At 41.6% G+C, this 19,523-nt stretch overlaps 1 protein-coding gene across 4 annotated transcripts; it reads left to right on the forward strand.

The window, feature by feature from the left end:
• The first annotated feature begins 4,485 nt into the window (after positions 1-4,485).
• SLITRK5 (SLIT and NTRK like family member 5) lies at positions 4,486-12,771 on the forward strand. Of its 4 annotated transcripts, none has more exons than XM_067016336.1 (2): positions 4,486-5,367; positions 8,495-12,771. In XM_067016336.1, the coding sequence occupies exon 2, from the start codon at positions 8,503-8,505 to the stop codon at positions 11,392-11,394; it is 2,892 nt and encodes a 963-aa protein (XP_066872437.1). In that variant the 5' UTR covers positions 4,486-5,367; positions 8,495-8,502; the 3' UTR covers positions 11,395-12,771. The 4 variants fall into 4 exon arrangements, with proteins under 4 accessions (XP_066872437.1, XP_058897556.1, XP_066872440.1 ...); XM_059041573.2 differs by lacking the exon at positions 4,486-5,367 and adding an exon at positions 5,533-5,939; XM_067016339.1 differs by lacking the exon at positions 4,486-5,367 and adding an exon at positions 5,533-5,886.
• Positions 12,772-19,523: the final 6,752 nt, after the last annotated feature.

Here is a 19,523-nt window from a genome sequence, read left to right on the forward strand (position 1 = left end):
TCCTAGAAATGACTAGAGATATTTAAGAATCAAGAACTCATGAATTCCAACAGACAGATCATAGCTCCAGGAGGAAGATACACAGAAAAGCTTATCTGGCTCTGTAATGAAACTGTTTCTTTTCCACAGGAATGTGCATATTTCAGTGAGTGAATATAAGCCAGAAGGCAGCAGGCTTTGTTCTAACGGGGCCCGATATTAGTTTGTATATTTAAAATATGTCACAATTACACACTCACTCATCTTCCTGTAGGAAGCAGTGAAGATCTGCTGCTGACAATTTCAAGTATAATTACTTATCTTCTCTAAAGAACCATTTTGATATTTCCCTTCACCCATCAGAGTATCAAATAAAGCTAATGTTGCCAGTACACAGCATGATTCTGTATAGTGAAGATAACAGAAGCTAGCTTCTATTAATTACAATTCTATTAATTAATATTGCCAGCTAGAATTGAATGTCACGTATAAGAGCTATGAAGAGAAACCATTTTAGCCATTTAATTTACAATCATATTTTTAGAAAGATATTCAGTGCCTCCATTGATAGCAAAGTGTCATTAAAAAATAAAATAGTTTCGAGTACTATAGGACAGAAATTAATTTGGTAAAATCATCTTCAACTCTTCATCACTTCTCATATCATTCTTCCAAATATTATCCTTATTTCTGAAGTACATATTTTTTCTTTTTAATTTTTTATTGGGAATGTGAATGTAAATTGAAATGTTCTGAGAGTTAAATATATATATACATAGTGAAAAATAAATTTCCATTCTACTCAAGATTTCCCAGTCTTCCAAGAGACAATAGTTATTGTTGGATTTCTGTATCGTTCCAGAAAACTTCTCTTTTCTCCCTCCCCCTCTGTCTCTCTCTCTCTCTCAGTTTCGACAAGGTACATAGATGATACTATCTATACTATTAATAATGACAGAACTGTATTCCTATATACACTGTTATTACAGGAAGAAAGGTCTTCCAAGGTATAGATTGATGTGTACCACTTTTCATTTAGTCAGACATGTAGACCATTCTTAGTCATTTACAAATGCAAGCATCTGTTACAAGGAATATCTTCTTATATATCATTTTGTGTACTTAACTTCCGCACACCTGTAGATTACTTTCTGAAAATATGATTGTTCAAAAGATATATCCATTTTAAATTTTGGTAGATATTTCCAAGTGGTCCTCCAAAGAGTATGTTTTAATACCTAATTCTGGCAAAAAAAAAAATCAGAGGGTATTTACAAGGAACTATATGAGACAGGAAGAAAATTGTCTAGTTTTTGCACCTCTTTCTTTTATGCCTCTGAGAGCATATTCCTAAGACTGTAAATAACTAAGCCTATAAGTGAATAAATAATCTTGGTAAAATTAGTTTAGCCAGCCATTTCGGATTTGACACATATCACTGCATGCTATATTTAACTGCTGTAATTCTAAAAGTATCAAACTAATCAAAAACATATGCTATACAGTTATTTAGTTTAGCAATTGCATAGAGAAACAATCATAAAAGATGGCTCATGTTTTCACCTCCAGGAGAAACTATTCTCCTTTCAGGGATATGTGGTATATGTAATTTCAATTTCAAAGACATTAAAAATATAACTTAAATCTGAAAAAATTTTCATTTATTAAATAAGATAATATAGTCTTCTTAGCCATTACCATAACACAAGTAATCTATTCAAGCTAATTTGGGAGGAGTCTGGAATCTAGCATTAGAATTCTGTAATCCTAACTCACCAGTCAGGCTGACAACAACAAGATACAAGGTCTACTGGCCTTAGATCTCAATGATGTTGATTTGTACTCATAAAATCTCATAATTATTACCAAAGAATTTCTTTGTTTATAATCTCTGTTAGACTGCTGCATGAGGGACTGTAATTCCTGACTAAGCATTTTACTATTCTGAAGAACCCACACAGTGATACACAAATGTAATATGATGAGATATTTTAAGAAGTGTTTTTAACATAAGAATTCCTCCAGAGTCCGTAAGGTACTGAAACAATAATTCCAGGTAATAATAAATATGAATTCACAAAAATGTATGGTCAGTTTCCAGTGACAAATATGCTCATCGTGGTTTGAATTTAAATTTTAATAGGCAGGTATCAATTATGTCCATAATTTGCACTAATTATTGAAAAATATATTACCACATATGAAATGTATTTATAATGACACTAGATCATGAGCTAACTATGATATGCATAAATATATTCATAAACATTCAAAGATTCTCAGCTTTTCACATCCATCTCAATCAAACAATGTTTCATTTAGTGTCAATGACCTTAAATCTGGAGAGATGTATTTGATCAGACATTTAATTTTCTAGTTCCTAAGTGTGTTTATGTAGTCATATGCATGCGTTTGAGTGTTGTGTGGTAGCATGTATACATATCATATGACTGTATATTGTTGAATATAGACTAAAACATGAATATGTTCCTGTAGATAAAAATGTTGCTCAAATTTGATCAGTTACATGGTTTATTTATTTATTTTCTAGGCAATAGTCAACACTCAAAGCAAATAGGAATCTACACACTAATAAATGAGGTTCTTCCTTATTTCTATGATATTTTCCTTCCCCATTCTTCTGTTTTATCTCTTCATGTCTCAGTATTTTCTCAAAATTCACTTTCCTGCAGAGTAGCTTATAGAGACACCTAGTGGTAAACTAATGGCGGCTTCTCAGGCCATCCTTAACATTGAGTTAATGGCAGAAAGTTGTCATTTATTTATTTGAACCACAAGAGGTAAACTGTAATATTTTTACTGTCAGTGTTTCTAACAAAATTATTACCTACATTAATTGCAAACATGTTTAGTGCTTCTTAGCTCAACAAAATGTATTTTAATTAGGATAATAAAGTAAAACTAAGACAAAAACAAAAATAAAACTAAAATTTGTTATTAAATCCAATTGTGAAGATTTAGGAAAGTAATAGAAGAATGAACTAAACTATGTTTCAGTTATCTTGAGTAGTCCAATAATTAGATAAGCTATTTTATACCCTTTGAGAACTTCTACAGAGGCTACCAACATTAAAAAAATGTATCTGTGATAGAACTGAACATTTATATTCCAAAACTTTCTAACCGTAATTAATACATAATTTGAAAATTATGACACTTTAAAACTTCCATTTTGAAAATATAAAAGCATTTATTAAAAAATAAATGTTCTAAAATGTTAGAAGATAATGACTAAATAAAAAATACAGCAACAAGCCGTTTCTGGGTGAAGTTTAAGTTACCTGTTTATACAATGTACCTGTAGCAAGTGGCTATCATTCCTAGGCCAAATGTTTCTAAATTTAACAGGAAGTTCTATTATAATATTTTCTTGTTAATTATATGATATTACCGATTGCTTTTCTTCTTCACTTACACTTACCCCAAATTTAAGCAAAATAAACAGAACTGTTTCCAAGCCAAGTTTGAATGGCCTTACTAAAAAAAAATCTGCAGAATAGATTCAGGAGAAATTTCAAGAAATGGTGCAAAACCTCAGGAGACTGCAAAATTCACCACCTCTAGAAAACTCTTTCTAACTCAACATAGATGTGGGAAGATATGTTAGTGGCTATATGTATATACATATATATCAGAATTCATATTAATTTTGTATTTAATCAGGATAATATAACCACAATGTTACCCCAAATATTACCAAGAAAGACACAATATCAATTATGTTTAAGACAATTCCAAAAGATACTATATAATTAATTCCAAAATTAAATGGATAAAATACATTTAAGTGGTAAAACCACCCAGTTATCAAAGGAACAGGCACATGTGCACTCAGCCTGCATTGGGCCACTTATAGCAATCAACTTTTTTTCTATACCTGGGATGGACTGCAGCTCAAATATTACAAACACTGGAAATATGCCTTATGAATGTAAAGACCCTTTTGCGGGGGAGGGAGGTGTCTGGTTTCATGGAAAGAGCCAGGAATACTTACTGTAGAGATGAGGCTAGTAGAGTTTAGCAGGTGACTCTTCAAGAAACTTGCTTTCTACCGTTACTGCATTTATTTAGGGATTTCCAGCTTTCTAGTATACACCAAATACGTTCATAATCTCTCTGAAAGTCGTTCACATTCCCTTGTATCGCCCAAACATACTTATAAAACGTAATTCTTAAGAAAAAAAAAATAGCGCCCTTGTTTGCAGCTAGGATGAACCACTCCCTCTTCCAGGGTCCTTTACAGTAAGTACAAGAGACAGCAGCACGGGCTGTGTTAGTCTAAATGGGAGGTGGAAAGCAGACGATCTGCCCAGGGCTGGAATTGTCTGTCCCTGACCACCAACAAGCCTGACACTGTCGGGGTTATTTCCACCCCTCCCTTCTTCAATCCGAGGATTGCACAGTCCCACGCTAGAGTTACGCACATGGTCCAAGAGTCCTCTGTCTCCCACGAATGTGACATCCAAGGGTTGGGGGGGCGCTCCGGTTGCGCCTCCGGGGCCCAGGGACGCCTTCGCTCTCGGCTGCCATCTATCGGCCACGGAGCGCCCGCTTCGCCCCGGGCCCATCATGTCTGCTGCAGCTTGGCTCGCACCGGTGGCGCGACAATAAACAAGTGCACTGCACGGGGCCCTGCGCCCGCGCCGAAGCAGATGTCTTAGAGACCCCTGCGCTGCTTACCGCGTAGCCACCTCCTCACCGCCGGGGAGGGAAGACGCGACTTTCTCTAAGTTTTTTTGAGCCGCCAGGCTGCCGGGACACGCCACAGGCTTAGAACAACGCTGTTCCTGCCCCCCACCTCCCCGCGGACCCCCAAGGATGTAGGAGATAGAGAATCGCAAATAATGACGATCGTGCGCCGCATCAAGAGAAGGAATAGAGGAAAAGCCCCTGAAAACACCGGGAACGATGAAACAGCCAAGAGGATGCGGGAGCCTTACATGTACTAATTAGGGGCCGCGGCGGCGGGCTTGGCAAGGGGACAGCGGCGGCGGGATCCCAGTGCGGTGGTCTCCGCTGCGCGGGGCGGGGGGGCGGAGGACGGCGCAGGAGCCGCAGCCGCCGTGGGAGCAGCCGAGAGGCCGGTGCCACCTTCGCTCGCCCCCTCACTACCATGTACAGTGTGCGCTGCAAGAAGAAGGCGGGCGATGTATGCACACCCCTGCGCCCCGCTCCCTCTGGCTCGTCCCCGGGCGTGCGCCACTGACCAGGGGGGAATGTGGTGAAAACGGCGAGGAGAGCCGAGGGGGGAGGGGAGGGCCGGCCCGCGCGAACCCAGGCCCGAGGGTGCGAGGAGCCGGAGGCGGCTGGAGGGGGTGGCGGCCGCCACTGGCTTGGAGAAAGTTGGCCCCTATACAGATGGCAACTGTAAGTACCCGCCTGGGGGGTGCGGCGTAGGATGCCGGGGACCCCGCGATCGCGCGGTGGCGCGGCTGGGAGCGAGTGAGCATGAGTGTGAGCGGGTGCGAGAGCGCGGCGAGGTTGACCGTCACGTTGGCTGGGCCGGCGGGCAGCCTGCTCCGCGTCCCCCGCCTCGGGCTCCACGCCTCCGCCCCCTCCAACAGCTCCTTCCCCGCCCCGCCCGGCTCCAGCTCCGGGCCCCTAATGCGAGGCGCCGCGACCGCCGGTCCTCCGCCACCCCCTCCCCCCTCCCTTCCCGGCTCGCCGCTCGCGATCGCCCCCCTCTCCCCCCCTCCCACCCCGCTGCCGGCTCCGACTACCACGGAGAGCGCGGGGGAGAACCGGTTGGGGAGCCCCGGAGCCCGCGGTCGCCACCACGGCGGCGGCCCGGGGGTGGCGGCGTCCGGGCGCCTCTTTTCTCCAGCCGCTCGGATCGCAGCGCTCGCCCTCCTTCGGCTTCCGAAGCCCGGTGCACACCCCAAAGAGGTATTTTTTGTAAGGGTGGCTATGATGAGTGGGCCTTGGAGATGTGAGACGGGGTAAGTCGGCCGTTTACTTTGCAAAAGAGGCTCGTGTGTGTGTGTGTGTGTGTGTGTGTGTGTGTGTGTGTGGCGGCCGGGAGGCTTTCTTTCCCTCTCCGCCCTCCACCCCCCCTTTCCCTTCCTTCGCTTCGGGGTGGGATGGGGGAGGGGGAGCCTCGCGTCCTGGAACTCCGGGCGCTTCTGCCTGGGCCGCTGTGGGAGCAGCTGTGCCCGGAACCGCGGTTCCGGCCTGGGTGCTGGGCTTCAGACTGCCCGACCCCACGCTGCTTAATGCAGGGATGTTCAGGGCGACGATCCAGGGTTTAAATTCTTTGGGGGAAAACAAATGCAGTTACCCCGCCCCCGACCTCCATTAAAAAAAAAAAAAAATCTAAGAATCTGAGAATGTGCCGCGTACCCGCGAATTTACATCGGAGGTGCGTTTCCCAGTCAGAATGTCAGCCTTCCCCGGCTCATTCAACTTTATTTTTTCAAATTTTGGGGCTCCTTTGATGGCAAGGAGGAGGGGAAAGGGAGTGGGGTGAGAGGAAGCTCTCGACCCTGGCTATCCAGAACTGAATTAAAGTTGTAAACGCTCGAGTTTAATATTGGCTGGACACATTTTGCGATGGGCTGTCAGAGGGGCGGCAGGTGAATGGGGGCGGGGAAGCGCCGGGAGGGAGGGGGAGGGGACCCAACTCCACTTGAATGGATGTGCAGATTTGATCCAGAGGAGAACGGAAATTTCAAGGTAAACGTTCTGCTTGCATAGAGGGTGTTTTTGCCGCTTTTAAGCCGGGAGGTGTTTGTCGTTGCGTTGGGAGGTCGGAGATACTTGCGACGTTTATACACTGTGGGTTCCCATTCGTCTCGACACGTCTGGGTGGCCACACGTGAATGATTCTTAGGCACACTTGCACAGGTGCGTGAGAATGCAGGGGCTGTTAATAACGCAGGCTGGAGTCGGCTCGGGGATGAAGATCGAGGTCTCCAGGCTTGAACCCGTGACTCAGAAACGTCTTGGCTTTAGTTTGAGGTTGCGATTCGACATCAGACTTCGGTGGTGGTGAGGCAGAGACAAGGCTGACCAGAGAAAAGGCATTGGTTCCCCGAGCCCAGCATTTCTACCAAATATTCCCACCCCCCCTTCCCCCAACCAACGCAACACGCACTCACACACACTCACACACTCGCTCCATTTACGTCCTTTCCTTTATGAGTGCTGCTGTCGACTCGAAGTAGGAAGTCGAAGGAAGCCTTTAAGGGGACAAAAAGAAAGCCAGAACGAAAAGGGAGAGGGGCTCAGACTGATTCCTTGGGGAGATGAAATTCGGATATTAAAGCACTGGCTTGTGTCACTTGCTGTTCTCCCTCCCTTACACCCTTCTATTTTGCCTCTTAATCAGCCCAAGTGCCCTTTCTCTGGGGAAAAGAAAAGGGGGGGAGGGTAGGGGGAGTAAAGCATTGACAATTAAATGTAATAAGCAACTCCAAAGATGGAGATGCTGGCGGGGTGGTAGTTCACTCCAAATCTTGCAGATTCAGTGGGGTTCGTTTTGCATACCGTGGCAAACAGACGCGGAGCCCGAGGTTAGAGAGGCTTTGGCGCTGGTCCTTGGTTTACTTTTAGCTGGTGCCCGGTAAGCAGTAAGAACGTCCTAAACTCCAGGTATTGAGAGGTGTTCCGGGATTGCGGATGCCTTCGCATCCGTCGTGCAGAACTATTTCAGTGGCTTAAAGATGCGGTTTAGTAGCGTCGCTGACATGATCAATGAGGAGAAGTGGACGCAGGGCGCTCTCAGGGAAGAGAGCTGCTAAGTGGCACCGTGCGTGCAATTAGGACGCTGATGTGCTTAATAGCATGATAGTGAAGTCCACCATCAAAGCGAACGCGCTCTCCTTTTTCTCCATGCTCAAAGCTCCTGAAGGAAATTGGTGATTTAAGAGCTCCTTCTGGGTCCTTTTGATGCATTATCTTGCATCCTTTTTGCCTCTGGAAAGCATTCTTTAGGTTCCCACTCTGGCATTTCCAGCGATGGTTTTAAAATAGCCCAAGTATTGTGGCTCCTGGCTTTTCTGTGAAAATGGGAGACCTTCACTGTGAACTGTAACCTGAAGAGGTTCTGAAGTAAAAGCAGAGGGACTGGGTATAGGTGAGGTGGGGAAACTTGTAAAATGGTGCTTCCTTTCTCTTAAATTAGAGCCATGAAACCGAACTGACAGCCATTTTATGTATATTTATGGATTGGTTTTGAAAGGCGGGTGGGGGGGGGGAGCCGGCAAGAATACTAAAATGGGACTTTGCCTAACCTGCCCTTATCTTGTAAAGATGAACATGTTCCTATCGTCATTAGGAAATGAAATCAACCTTTAAATCAAAATGAATGTCAGATTTTAATAAAGTCTGGAGAATTTCGAGGTACCACGGACGGTGGAGGGGGAGGGGCGGTTCATTCATATCCCCTCCTTCTGGATTTCAGAGAAGTAGTATTAGGAAAGAGAGAGACTTTCTGCCTGATCCCTTAAATTTTTGTCATATTCTGTTGTTTCCTTTTTTCCTCTCTCCCTTGCAGGAGATAAAATGCACACTTGCTGCCCCCCAGTAACTTTGGAACAGGACCTTCACAGAAAAATGCAGAGCTGGATGCTGCAGACTCTAGCTTTTGCTCTAACATCTCTCGTCCTTTCGTGTGCAGAAACCATCGATTATTATGGGGAAATCTGTGACAATGCATGTCCTTGTGAGGAAAAGGACGGCATTTTAACTGTGAGCTGTGAAAACCGGGGGATCATCAGCCTCTCTGAAATTAGCCCTCCCCGTTTCCCAATCTACCACCTCTTGTTGTCTGGAAACCTTTTGAACCGTCTCTATCCCAATGAGTTTGTCAATTACACCGGGGCTTCAATTTTGCATCTGGGTAGCAATGTTATCCAGGATATTGAGACTGGGGCTTTCCACGGGCTGCGGGGTTTAAGGAGATTGCATCTGAACAATAATAAACTGGAACTTCTGCGTGATGATACCTTCCTTGGCTTGGAGAGCCTGGAGTACCTACAGGTCGATTACAATTACATCAGTGTCATTGAACCCAATGCTTTTGGGAAACTGCATTTGTTGCAGGTGCTTATCCTCAATGACAATCTCTTGTCCAGTTTACCCAACAACCTTTTCCGCTTTGTGCCCTTAACGCACTTGGACCTGCGGGGGAACCGGCTGAAACTTCTGCCCTACGTGGGGTTGTTGCAGCACATGGATAAAGTTGTGGAGTTACAGCTGGAGGAAAACCCCTGGAATTGCTCCTGTGAGTTGATCTCTCTGAAGGATTGGTTAGACAGCATCTCCTACTCGGCCCTGGTGGGGGATGTGGTTTGTGAGACCCCCTTCCGCTTACACGGCCGGGACTTGGACGAGGTGTCCAAGCAGGAACTTTGCCCAAGGAAACTTATTTCAGACTATGAGATGAGGCCGCAGTCGCCTTTGAGCACCACGGGGTATTTACATACCACCCCGGCATCGGTGAATTCCGTGGCCACTTCTTCCTCTGCTGTTTACAAACCCCCCTTGAAGACCCCCAAGGGGACTCGCCAACCCAACAAGCCCAGGGTGCGCCCCACCTCTCGGCAGCCCTCCAAGGACCTGGGCTATGGCAACTATGGCCCCAGCATCGCCTACCAGACCAAATCTCCGGTGCCTTTGGAGTGTCCCACCGCGTGCACTTGCAACCTGCAAATCTCCGATCTGGGCCTCAACGTCAACTGCCAGGAGCGCAAGATCGAGAGCATCGCAGAGCTGCAGCCCAAGCCCTACAACCCCAAGAAAATGTATCTGACGGAGAACTACATCGCCCTGGTGCGCAGGAGCGACTTCCTGGAGGCCACCGGGCTGGACCTTCTGCATCTGGGCAACAACCGCATCTCCATGATCCAGGACCGCGCCTTTGGGGACCTCACCAACCTGAGGCGCCTCTACCTAAATGGCAACAGGATCGAGAGGCTGAGCCCGGAGTTGTTCTATGGCCTGCAGAGCCTGCAGTATCTCTTCCTCCAGTACAATCTCATACGTGAGATTCAGTCTGGGACCTTCGATCCCGTCCCCAACCTGCAGCTGCTCTTCCTGAATAACAACCTCCTGCAGGCCATGCCCGCAGGCGTCTTCTCAGGCCTGACCCTCCTCAGGCTGAACCTGAGGAGTAACCACTTCACCTCCTTGCCGGTGAGTGGAGTTCTGGACCAGCTGAAGTCGCTCATCCAAATCGACCTGCACGACAACCCTTGGGATTGTACCTGCGACGTGGTGGGCATGAAACTGTGGGTCGAGCAGCTCAAAGTGGGCGTCTTGGTGGACGAGGTCATCTGCAAGGCGCCCAAGAAGTTCGCTGAGATGGATATGCGCTTCATTAAGTCGGAGCTGCTGTGCCCAGACTACTCGGACGTGGAGGTTTCCACGCCCACGCCCTCCTCCATCCAGGTCCCCGCGAGGACCAGCGCGGTGACCCCCGCCGTGCGGTTGAACAGCACCGGGGCCCCCGCGGGCTTGGGCGCGGGCGGAGGCGCGTCGTCGGTGCCCTTGTCCGTGTTAATCCTCAGCCTGCTGCTGGTTTTCATCATGTCGGTCTTCGTGGCCGCCGGGCTCTTCGTGCTAGTCATGAAGCGCAGGAAGAAGAAGCAGAGCGACCACACCGGCACCAACAATTCCGACGTGAGCTCCTTCAACATGCAGTACAGCGTGTACGGCGGCGGCGGGGGCGGCGGCGGCGGCGCTGGAGGCCACCCGCACGCGCACGTGCACCACCGCGGGCCGGCGCTGCCCAAGGTGAAGACGCCCGCGGGCCACGTGTACGAGTACATCCCCCATCCGCTGGGCCACATGTGCAAAAACCCCATCTACCGCTCCCGAGAGGGCAACTCCGTGGAGGATTACAAAGACCTGCACGAGCTTAAGGTCACGTATAGCAGCAACCACCACCTGCAGCCGCCGCCGCCGCCGCCGCAGCAGCAGCAGCAGCAGCAGCAGCAACAGCCCCCGCCGCAGCTGCAGCTGCAGCCGGGGGAGGAGGAGAGGCGGGAAAGCCACCACTTGCGGAGCCCCGCCTACAGCGTCAGCACCATCGAGCCCCGGGAGGACCTACTGTCGCCGGTGCAGGACGCCGACCGCTTTTACAGGGGCATTTTAGAACCAGACAAACACTGCTCCACCGCCCCCGCCGGCAGTAGCCTCCCGGAATATCCCAAATTCCCGTGCAGCCCCGCTGCTTACACTTTCTCCCCCAATTATGACCTGAGACGCCCCCATCAGTATTTGCACCCGGGGGCAGGGGACAGCAGGCTGCGGGAACCGGTGCTCTACAGCCCCCCCAGTGCTGTCTTTGTAGAACCCAACAGGAACGAGTATCTGGAGTTAAAAGCAAAACTAAACGTTGAGCCGGACTACCTCGAAGTGCTGGAAAAACAGACCACATTTAGCCAGTTCTAAAGGCAAAGAAACTCCCTTGGAGCTTTTGCGTTTAAAACCGACAAGCAAGCAGACACACACCGCGAACACATTTGATTAATTGTGTTGTTTCAACGTTTAGGGTGAAGTGCCTTGGCACGAGATTCTCAGCTTCGGCGGAAGGTACTGAAAGGGTGTGCAATTTCCTTTTAATATTACACGTGGGGAAACATTTGTGTAAACTGGGCACATCACTTTCTCTTCTTGCGTGTGGAGGAGACGAAGAGTAGGGCTTTACTGAGGGCAATTTGCTTCGCGAGTGACTTGTTAAAGGTCTCAGTAATTTTTGTAGTGGTTGGAAGTGTTAAGAATGGTGGGAGATGGCAGCGCATAGATTCTATTCTTCCTCTTTTGCTCCCTTCTCCCTCCCCTTCTCCCCCTTTGAGCCATGAGTGAGTCTAAATGGCTTTTGTGGAGAGATTAGCACACCCCAACTTTAATAGAAGGTTTGGTCTCTCTCTCTCTTTCTCTCTCTCTCTCCCCCCCCGCCTTTCTGCTTCCTCTCTTCCTCTGCCTCCCTGCCTTCTTCCTCCTCTCTCATTCCTTTCCTTTCTTTTTAAAGGATGTGTTTGTATGCATTCTGGACATTTGAATTAAAAGAACAAAAGTATTGTGATCTTGAAAAGATCACCATAGATGTGGACAAATCATTAAAATTACAGAGCTATATGATCCATAATTGATTAGTCAAAATAACTTATTGATGAAATATACAAATATTTTATTGTAGCACCTATTTTTATATGCACATTTAGCATTTCTCTTTCCTTCACTATTTAGCCTATGATTTTCACAGAGGTGTCACACTATATCAGGAGCTGCATTTCCAAAACTGAAGTGATATCAGGAAGGCATTTTAAATCATTAAAATATGGAGAACTTAATGGCAGAATCTTAAAAGTCAATGCAACCCACCCAATTGAATCTGTAATTTAAAAAAAAACAAAAAACAAAATTGTATCCTAATGTATAAAAGAAAAAGATTTAGGGCAATTAATTGGGCCATTCCAGTGAGAATCATGTGCAAGTTTCTGGTTTTGTTAGAGAAGATTTAAAAGTATTTTTATTAGTCAACCAAAATGATGTATTGATCTGACTACTATTGTAGCCGATTTTTGATTGTTTAACCAAACCCAGTTGCATTTGTACAGATCCACGTGTACTGGCACCTCAGAAGACCAAATGATGGACTGTACAAATCTCTATACAATGTCTTTATCCCTCTGGGCAGCAAGCAATGATGATAAACCACAAACAGGATATCTGTAAGATGGGGCTACTGTTGCTACAGTCTCATGTATCCCAGCACATGTAATTTTTTAAATAGTTTCTGAATAAACACTTGATAACTATGTCACATATGAGGGACTGAAGTAATGATTACTTAAGGTGTAAAAGAAACAGCTACGTGTGATTGACTGAATCGCCATTATTAATAATTTAAGACATAGGAGCTAACTTCTATTCCTAAAAGAAAAAAAAGTTTCCCGAATTATCAAATATATATAATTACACCTTTGTTGGTTCAGGGAAGTATGTTTATCTAAATGTGTCATTTCATGTGTTTATTAATGAAATTTCAACTGTATACTTCTTTTCCTTACTGAAGTATTCATCTAACATGTGGAGCATGGTAAGTAATGTATTGCACATTGATTTTGTATTTTGTCATGCCAGTATTATTTATTCAGTCTACAATTTTTCATAATTTAACTTGTGTAAAACTACCTTCAGCAATTATGATGGGTACTTTATCTCACGTCGATCTATATCCTAAATGTTCAGAATGTTTGGTGAGTATAAGCTGTTCATCTCTGAGTAAGGTTGGCCAGTGAATTCGATAATATTTATGGGTAGGAAACTTTTGAATTCATCGAAACTTAAAGAGCCATGTGCTTTATTCGTGTTGGTGGATCTCCCCATAATCTCACCTGGAATGTGTACAATATCAAGGGCTGTTCATAAACTTTATGTTTAAGGAATATTTTCCGTGGCATTCTGCCACAAAGAGGCAGCATTCATCCATGAGTAAATTGACAGTCACTGCTTGAATTCAGCTTGAACAGGTGGTAACATTTTCCCTAAGGAGTTAAAAAATAATTAGTAACGCTACATTGGCCAAGTGAAGTAAACTATCCCCATTCTGGGTAACGTTTTCCTTTGCAGATTTTTTTTTCAAAGGGGAAAGGAATAAACTTAATGCCATGATATTATCATCAAAAAAATGTATCTCCTGCTGTCCATCTACCTCCTCCATATTAGATCCAGCATTGTAAGATAAATATAAATACTAGCATTAGACATCACAATTGGGGTTGTTGTTAATTTTTTCTTCACAGTGGGAGTCATTTTTCTTTAAAAAATGTCAAAATTGCTTTCACAATATTATTATATGTAGATATGGCAGTGTTGTATGATTTATAAAATATTAATACAAGTGGAATCCCCCATGTAACTAAGTTTTTAGTTCTTAATTGATGCATTAAAAGTAAGAGGTAAGAATTACATGAAGTCAAACATGTAGTTCTGGACAATATAAGTAGCTTCCAGAAAAAGTTTGTTGATGTATTTTTCAAAGATTTACAAAATAATATTATTATTTTCAAACCAGCACTATTTCACATAATCTTGTTACATATACACTCACTGTAGGTGGTTCATTTCTACCTCTACTCTTCGTAAGGTATCCAGTATTTTTTTAGTCTCAAAAAATAACAATTATATGATTTACGGAAAGAAGTTACTTCTAATTTTTAAATTATATTCTTCCCATCTGTATTGAGGATAAAAGTAAACTTATCCTTGCCCTAATAAACTTGAAAAATTTTTAACATGTAGAATCATGAAACTGTATAGAAAAATGAATTATTTTTCTCCTTATACATGGTTTCCTGCCAATACATTAGCATATACAACAGAACATAATTTGTGTGGTTTTGAACATTTGAATTTTGGTTTTTCAGGTATACTGAGTAAATAATTAAATTGGGTATATCAGTGGTATATGACTGGATTAAGGAACCCTGCAAATTCTCTCCATAGAATTTTGGAGAACAACAATATGTAATGTTCCAGGCATCAATTAAAATTTGGATGCAAACTAAGCTTACTCTTTGTGCTTGTTCTATTTGATATGTTGCATAATTCATACAAATATATCTCCAGGTAGAGATTACAAAATTTTATTTTTATCTATATATATGATTATAGTGTAAATATTTAGTTATCTCAGAGAAAGTAAATATATTCTGTGTAAATGTAGATAACTTGTATGCTGATAATGCAAATTCAAAACAATTTACAGCTAAACTAATGATTGGAGTTATGAATTAATCAATTTTAGCATTAATATCAGGCTCAGAACACATCTCTTGTTTAGGCAACATTATCACCCCTACTTATGTGAAGTGGAAATTTTTGGTAAATGTCCTGGGTATCCAACTCTGTCCCTTACCACTGTTCACTCAACCTCAATAGGAAAATCAAACTAGTTTGTAATGAAAAAGCCACACAAAATGTGGAAAAGTTTAGAACTTAAGAACTTAATCTAAGTTACCAGTTTCTTGCCCTATATCATTAATTCTATTCTTGTTACTAAGTTAGCAAATTATTCAAATTAAATATGTATACTTTTCTCTCCTTACTCTTATTTCCTGACTCTCTTCTTTATTTCCTTACATCTCACCCTTCCCTCCCTCTTTCTCTCTTCTTATCCTTTTCTCTTCTTTATTTTTCAGTAGGGCAAGGGAAAGAGTGAGAATAGTTCAGTCCTTGTTTGAAATGCCAAAAACTGGCTACTTCATTTCAAGAGCTCAATAGGTCGTTCCCAAAGTCACACAACTCCAAATTAATGAAAATAAAGTAGACCACAAATATGCTTCCAATTCATTTGGAAATATGCTTTTGTTGCACTTTCAGATGGCCCCAAATTAAGATATTTGCAAAGGTGGCAAAATATTTCTTTTTAACTCATTTTAAGAACAAATTTTACACTGAGAAAGAAGAATTGAAAACAACCGAAGAATCGATTTAAACTCTGGAAGGCAGGAGCATTTAATGAATTGTTTTTCAAAGGAAATAAAATATGAAACTGATAATTAAACTGCTATTAAATTAACTATTTAGTTTATGCATAATGTTCCTCATACCCATTGAAGTTCTCTACTATTTTGCAAATACAAATATATGACAATAAAATTAAAGTAGATGGATGGACATTAGTCATGTGCCTAAAAATAATTATCTAAGATCTAAATCCTAAGAAACATATATCAATTAATATTGCATTTGACAACTGTGCATTTTATCATTAATTTGATTTTAATTCAATTTAATGCCTATCTATAACTATCCATATATATTTCCACTGGTAATATATGTAGCACATATATGGCATACAAAAATATATTATTAAAGAATTGTATACGCAATTTTCATTTCAATTGTTAAATTATTTCAAATTATACTTTTGTGTTCTACTCTTTAGGCATGTTAGACTGGGGGGAAAGAATGCAGTATAATCTGATGCAGTATAACCTTTGAGTCTGACAATAATATACTCTTCTTCCTCTATTTATGGCAAATCATTTGGCTTACAAGACACAGGTCAAACATTTCTCATGGTAATTGTGCCAGTATTATAAAATGAATAGCTTTTATACTCATTTTTTAAAAGAACAACATTTAACCTTAAGTTTGAGTGATTTAGATGATTTCTTATAAAAATAACTTGAAGATCAAAACATAAATATTTCATAGAGAACTGATGTAATGCAAATTCAAAATAATTTGACTTTCTCACTTTCTATTTACTGTCAAAAAATATAATGATATATGGCATAATGCTAAGTATGTCAGATACATTTTTATTAGATATTAAGAAAGTCATTGATAGAAGAAAAGTAATATTCATAGAGATATGTTGAGTGGAAGTCTTCCAATGAGTGTTTTGTTAATTTGGTACTTTATCAGTGAACATGAAGGAATATTGTATATTTCTACTATAAAATGAACAGGTTCATGCGTCAATATTACATGTGTTTCTAAAAGTGGAAAATATGAAACAATGATTTTAAGGGTGAATATTTTTAAGTTAAAATATGCAGAAATAGAATTGTGGGTTTTTCAAATTGAAGGCTCATCAGCTTCTTGGTCGACTTTCGACACACTTATTTGAAGATCATTACATTTTAAGACATATTTCCAATGTATCACAATGTAAATTCAATTCAAATTTGTGATACTCCAGTACTGAAGCATATATATGCTAGTAGCAAATTTTGGTTACTTTTTAGTGTTCTGGAATATACATATTTTAGAGTTTCTTACAAATTGATTTCTACCACAAGTAATAATTTCTAGTGTTTCCAGCTAACACATTTTTTACGAATCTTATTGTATAGTTCATTAAAAATACAACTTAATATTGAGTATTGAAACTAAAATAACTGTATTTTCAATTTGTAATTGAATACATGTCTATTTAAATAAAACATGAAGGGTGGCAGTAACCCATGTTAATTGATTAGTAAAAGTTTTGTCAGATACTACTATAGAGAACTTACCAGCGTGTTTTATCCAAGAGAGGTTCATCAGGCTCTTGTAGACTAAAATTTTAAATAGTCAATGTAAAAATTGATATGTGAAAAGGAATACCTGACTAATAAATATATTTACCTGTAATGGTATATCTGTATAAATTATCCATATAAAATCATGCTTTCTAACATTACAATATAATATTTTTGCTCTATTTAAGTCCAAAGTCAATAAGAGTATTTCACGTCTGAAAATCCTAATAATGGGAAAGTTATAGCTATCAAATTTATCTAAACCCTGAGTTTTAATATTGACTTTAAATCTCCACTCCCAAGTATTGGGTTGGCCAAAAATTTAGTTCAGGTTTTTCCGTAACATCTTAACGGAAAAACGTGAACGAACTTTTTGGTGAACCCAATGTGAAGTTCATAGTGCATGCTTTTCTTTATATTACTGAACTCTGCCCTTGCTAAAGTCCCCTGAAGGTATACAAATACACATAATATTTTTCCTTTATGTTTTTCTTTTTGATTGACATTTAGGTAGCAAATATTAAAATATACAGCTATGAACTAGCACTTGTGAAAGTATAAATTAAATTTGGTCTCACACAAACAGTATCCCTCAATTTTATAATTATCTCCAAATTTTTAAAGCTAGTGAATAGTATATTTACGTAAGTGGTTCCAAGTGTGAACATTCAGATCCAGAAATTACTCATATTACTCAGAGAATATTTAAAATCACTCACCATACTGCCATTTAAACTCATTCAGTCAGAACAATGATGATTTGTTACCCAGTTACGATGAAAAAGCCCCAAGTCTTAGGTGAAAATTAAGTATTTCATTAGAAATTTTAACAGGAAAACAATATGTGATAAATACTAAGTATTTGGATTCTAAATGTAAAATATCTTCTCTGAAGCTAACAAAGTTGTACATATAGAAAAAGATCATTACATTGGGTGTTTGTGTAAAATTATACATTTTATAAAATTGCTTGTTTCATATGGCTTGCAAAATCTTTTTACTTTCAACAATGAACTCTGTCTTCACTTAAGAAAGTTTATCTGGGGCTTCCCTGGTGGCGCAGTGGTTGAGAATCCGCCTGCCGATGCAGGGGCCGCGGGTTCGTGCCCCGGTCCGGGAAGATCCCACATGCCGCGGAGCAACTAAGCCCGTGAGCTATGGCCGCCAGGCCTGCGCATCCGGAGCCTGTGCTCCGCAATGGGAGAGGCCACAACAGTGAGAGGCCCGCATAGCATACCGCAAAAAAAAAAAAAAAAAAAAAAAAAGAAAGTTTATCTGATTGAGGATTTCTTTTTTTTTTTTGCATAAGATGTCATCTTATTGTCCTATTATGGCTTTGGCCTACACCTTCATTTAAAAGCTCTGTCCCCATTTTTAAGTGTATTGAAAATGGTCTCTATTATTATGTTTAATTCTTGCAACTCAAATCGTTTCCTCCTTCCCCCCAAAAAAATTGAAAAGAAGTTGGTATATTTCTCCCATTTGCTAACTTAACATGAATTTTGAAGTCAAATTAAAGATTATCCCCAATCATTCCAAATATAGCAATCCAAGTGTTGTGTAAGCACGACAATGTGAGTGTGAGGATGTGGATATTAAACTGTCACTCTGGACTTGTCACTCATTAATAATCCTCTTAAATACACAGCAGCTAAATACAAAGGTGAAAACATCTTTGAATGTTAACATACTTAAATTACACACTTTGATTAAGCTGGTAGTGCATATAGTTTACAAAATGCCACTATTGTGTGCTTATAAACACTAAAGCAATACTCACCAAGTGGTAACCCACGGGCAAAAGCCTGGAAAATCTGTTTCATTTGATCAGAACAATTTTATTTCCATTTAAAATAAATAAATTTGAATTTGAATGCCTTTAGGCTAGATAAGCACCCTCCATATTACCTTAACCTAGCACCTTCATATAATTTCATATTATCTGCTGGACCATGAGAAAATTTGAACTTTCAACCATGTTTAAATAAAATTTTTTCCTCCAATATTAAAATTTATGTATCACAATCATGAATTCTCAGGCATTGTTCCCTAGGAGCTCAGAGTTATTAATTCTTTATATATAACATATGAAGTAGCAGATTCTATGCAGGTTTATATTATAACGAAATCAAGATTAAATAAAGGAAAAATAAAAATGAATAACTTTACAACCAGAAGGGACTGTTTTACTATATGTGAATGCTTTATTAAAAATGTAAATGTAAATGGCTTCCCTGGTGGCGCAGTGGTTGGGAGTCCGCCTGCCGATGCAGGGGACACGGGTTCGTGCCCTGGTCCGGGAGGATCCCACATGCCGCGGAGCGGCTGGGCCCGTGAGCCGTGGCCGCTGGGCCTGCGCGTCCGGAGCCTGTGCTCCGCGGCGGGGGAGGCCACAACAGTGAGAGGCCCGCGTATCGCAAAAAAAAAAAAAAAAAAAAAAAAAAAAAATGTAATTGTTAAAGATTTACAGTGACTTGGAGTCTCCAAGAGCTACTTTTGTAAACTGTCCTGACCCTCACAGGCCCCTGGACGTTCTAAGGG

This window comes from Kogia breviceps, chromosome 16 (genome assembly GCF_026419965.1).
Source record: "Kogia breviceps isolate mKogBre1 chromosome 16, mKogBre1 haplotype 1, whole genome shotgun sequence".
In the NCBI taxonomy this organism is placed as follows: domain Eukaryota; kingdom Metazoa; phylum Chordata; class Mammalia; order Artiodactyla; family Physeteridae; genus Kogia; species Kogia breviceps.

Bases quoted from the DNA above. Each gene is read 5' to 3' on its own strand.
- SLITRK5 (XM_067016336.1), top strand. From the start codon at position 8,503: ATGCACACTTGCTGCCCCCCAGTAACTTTGGAACAGGACCTTCACAGA.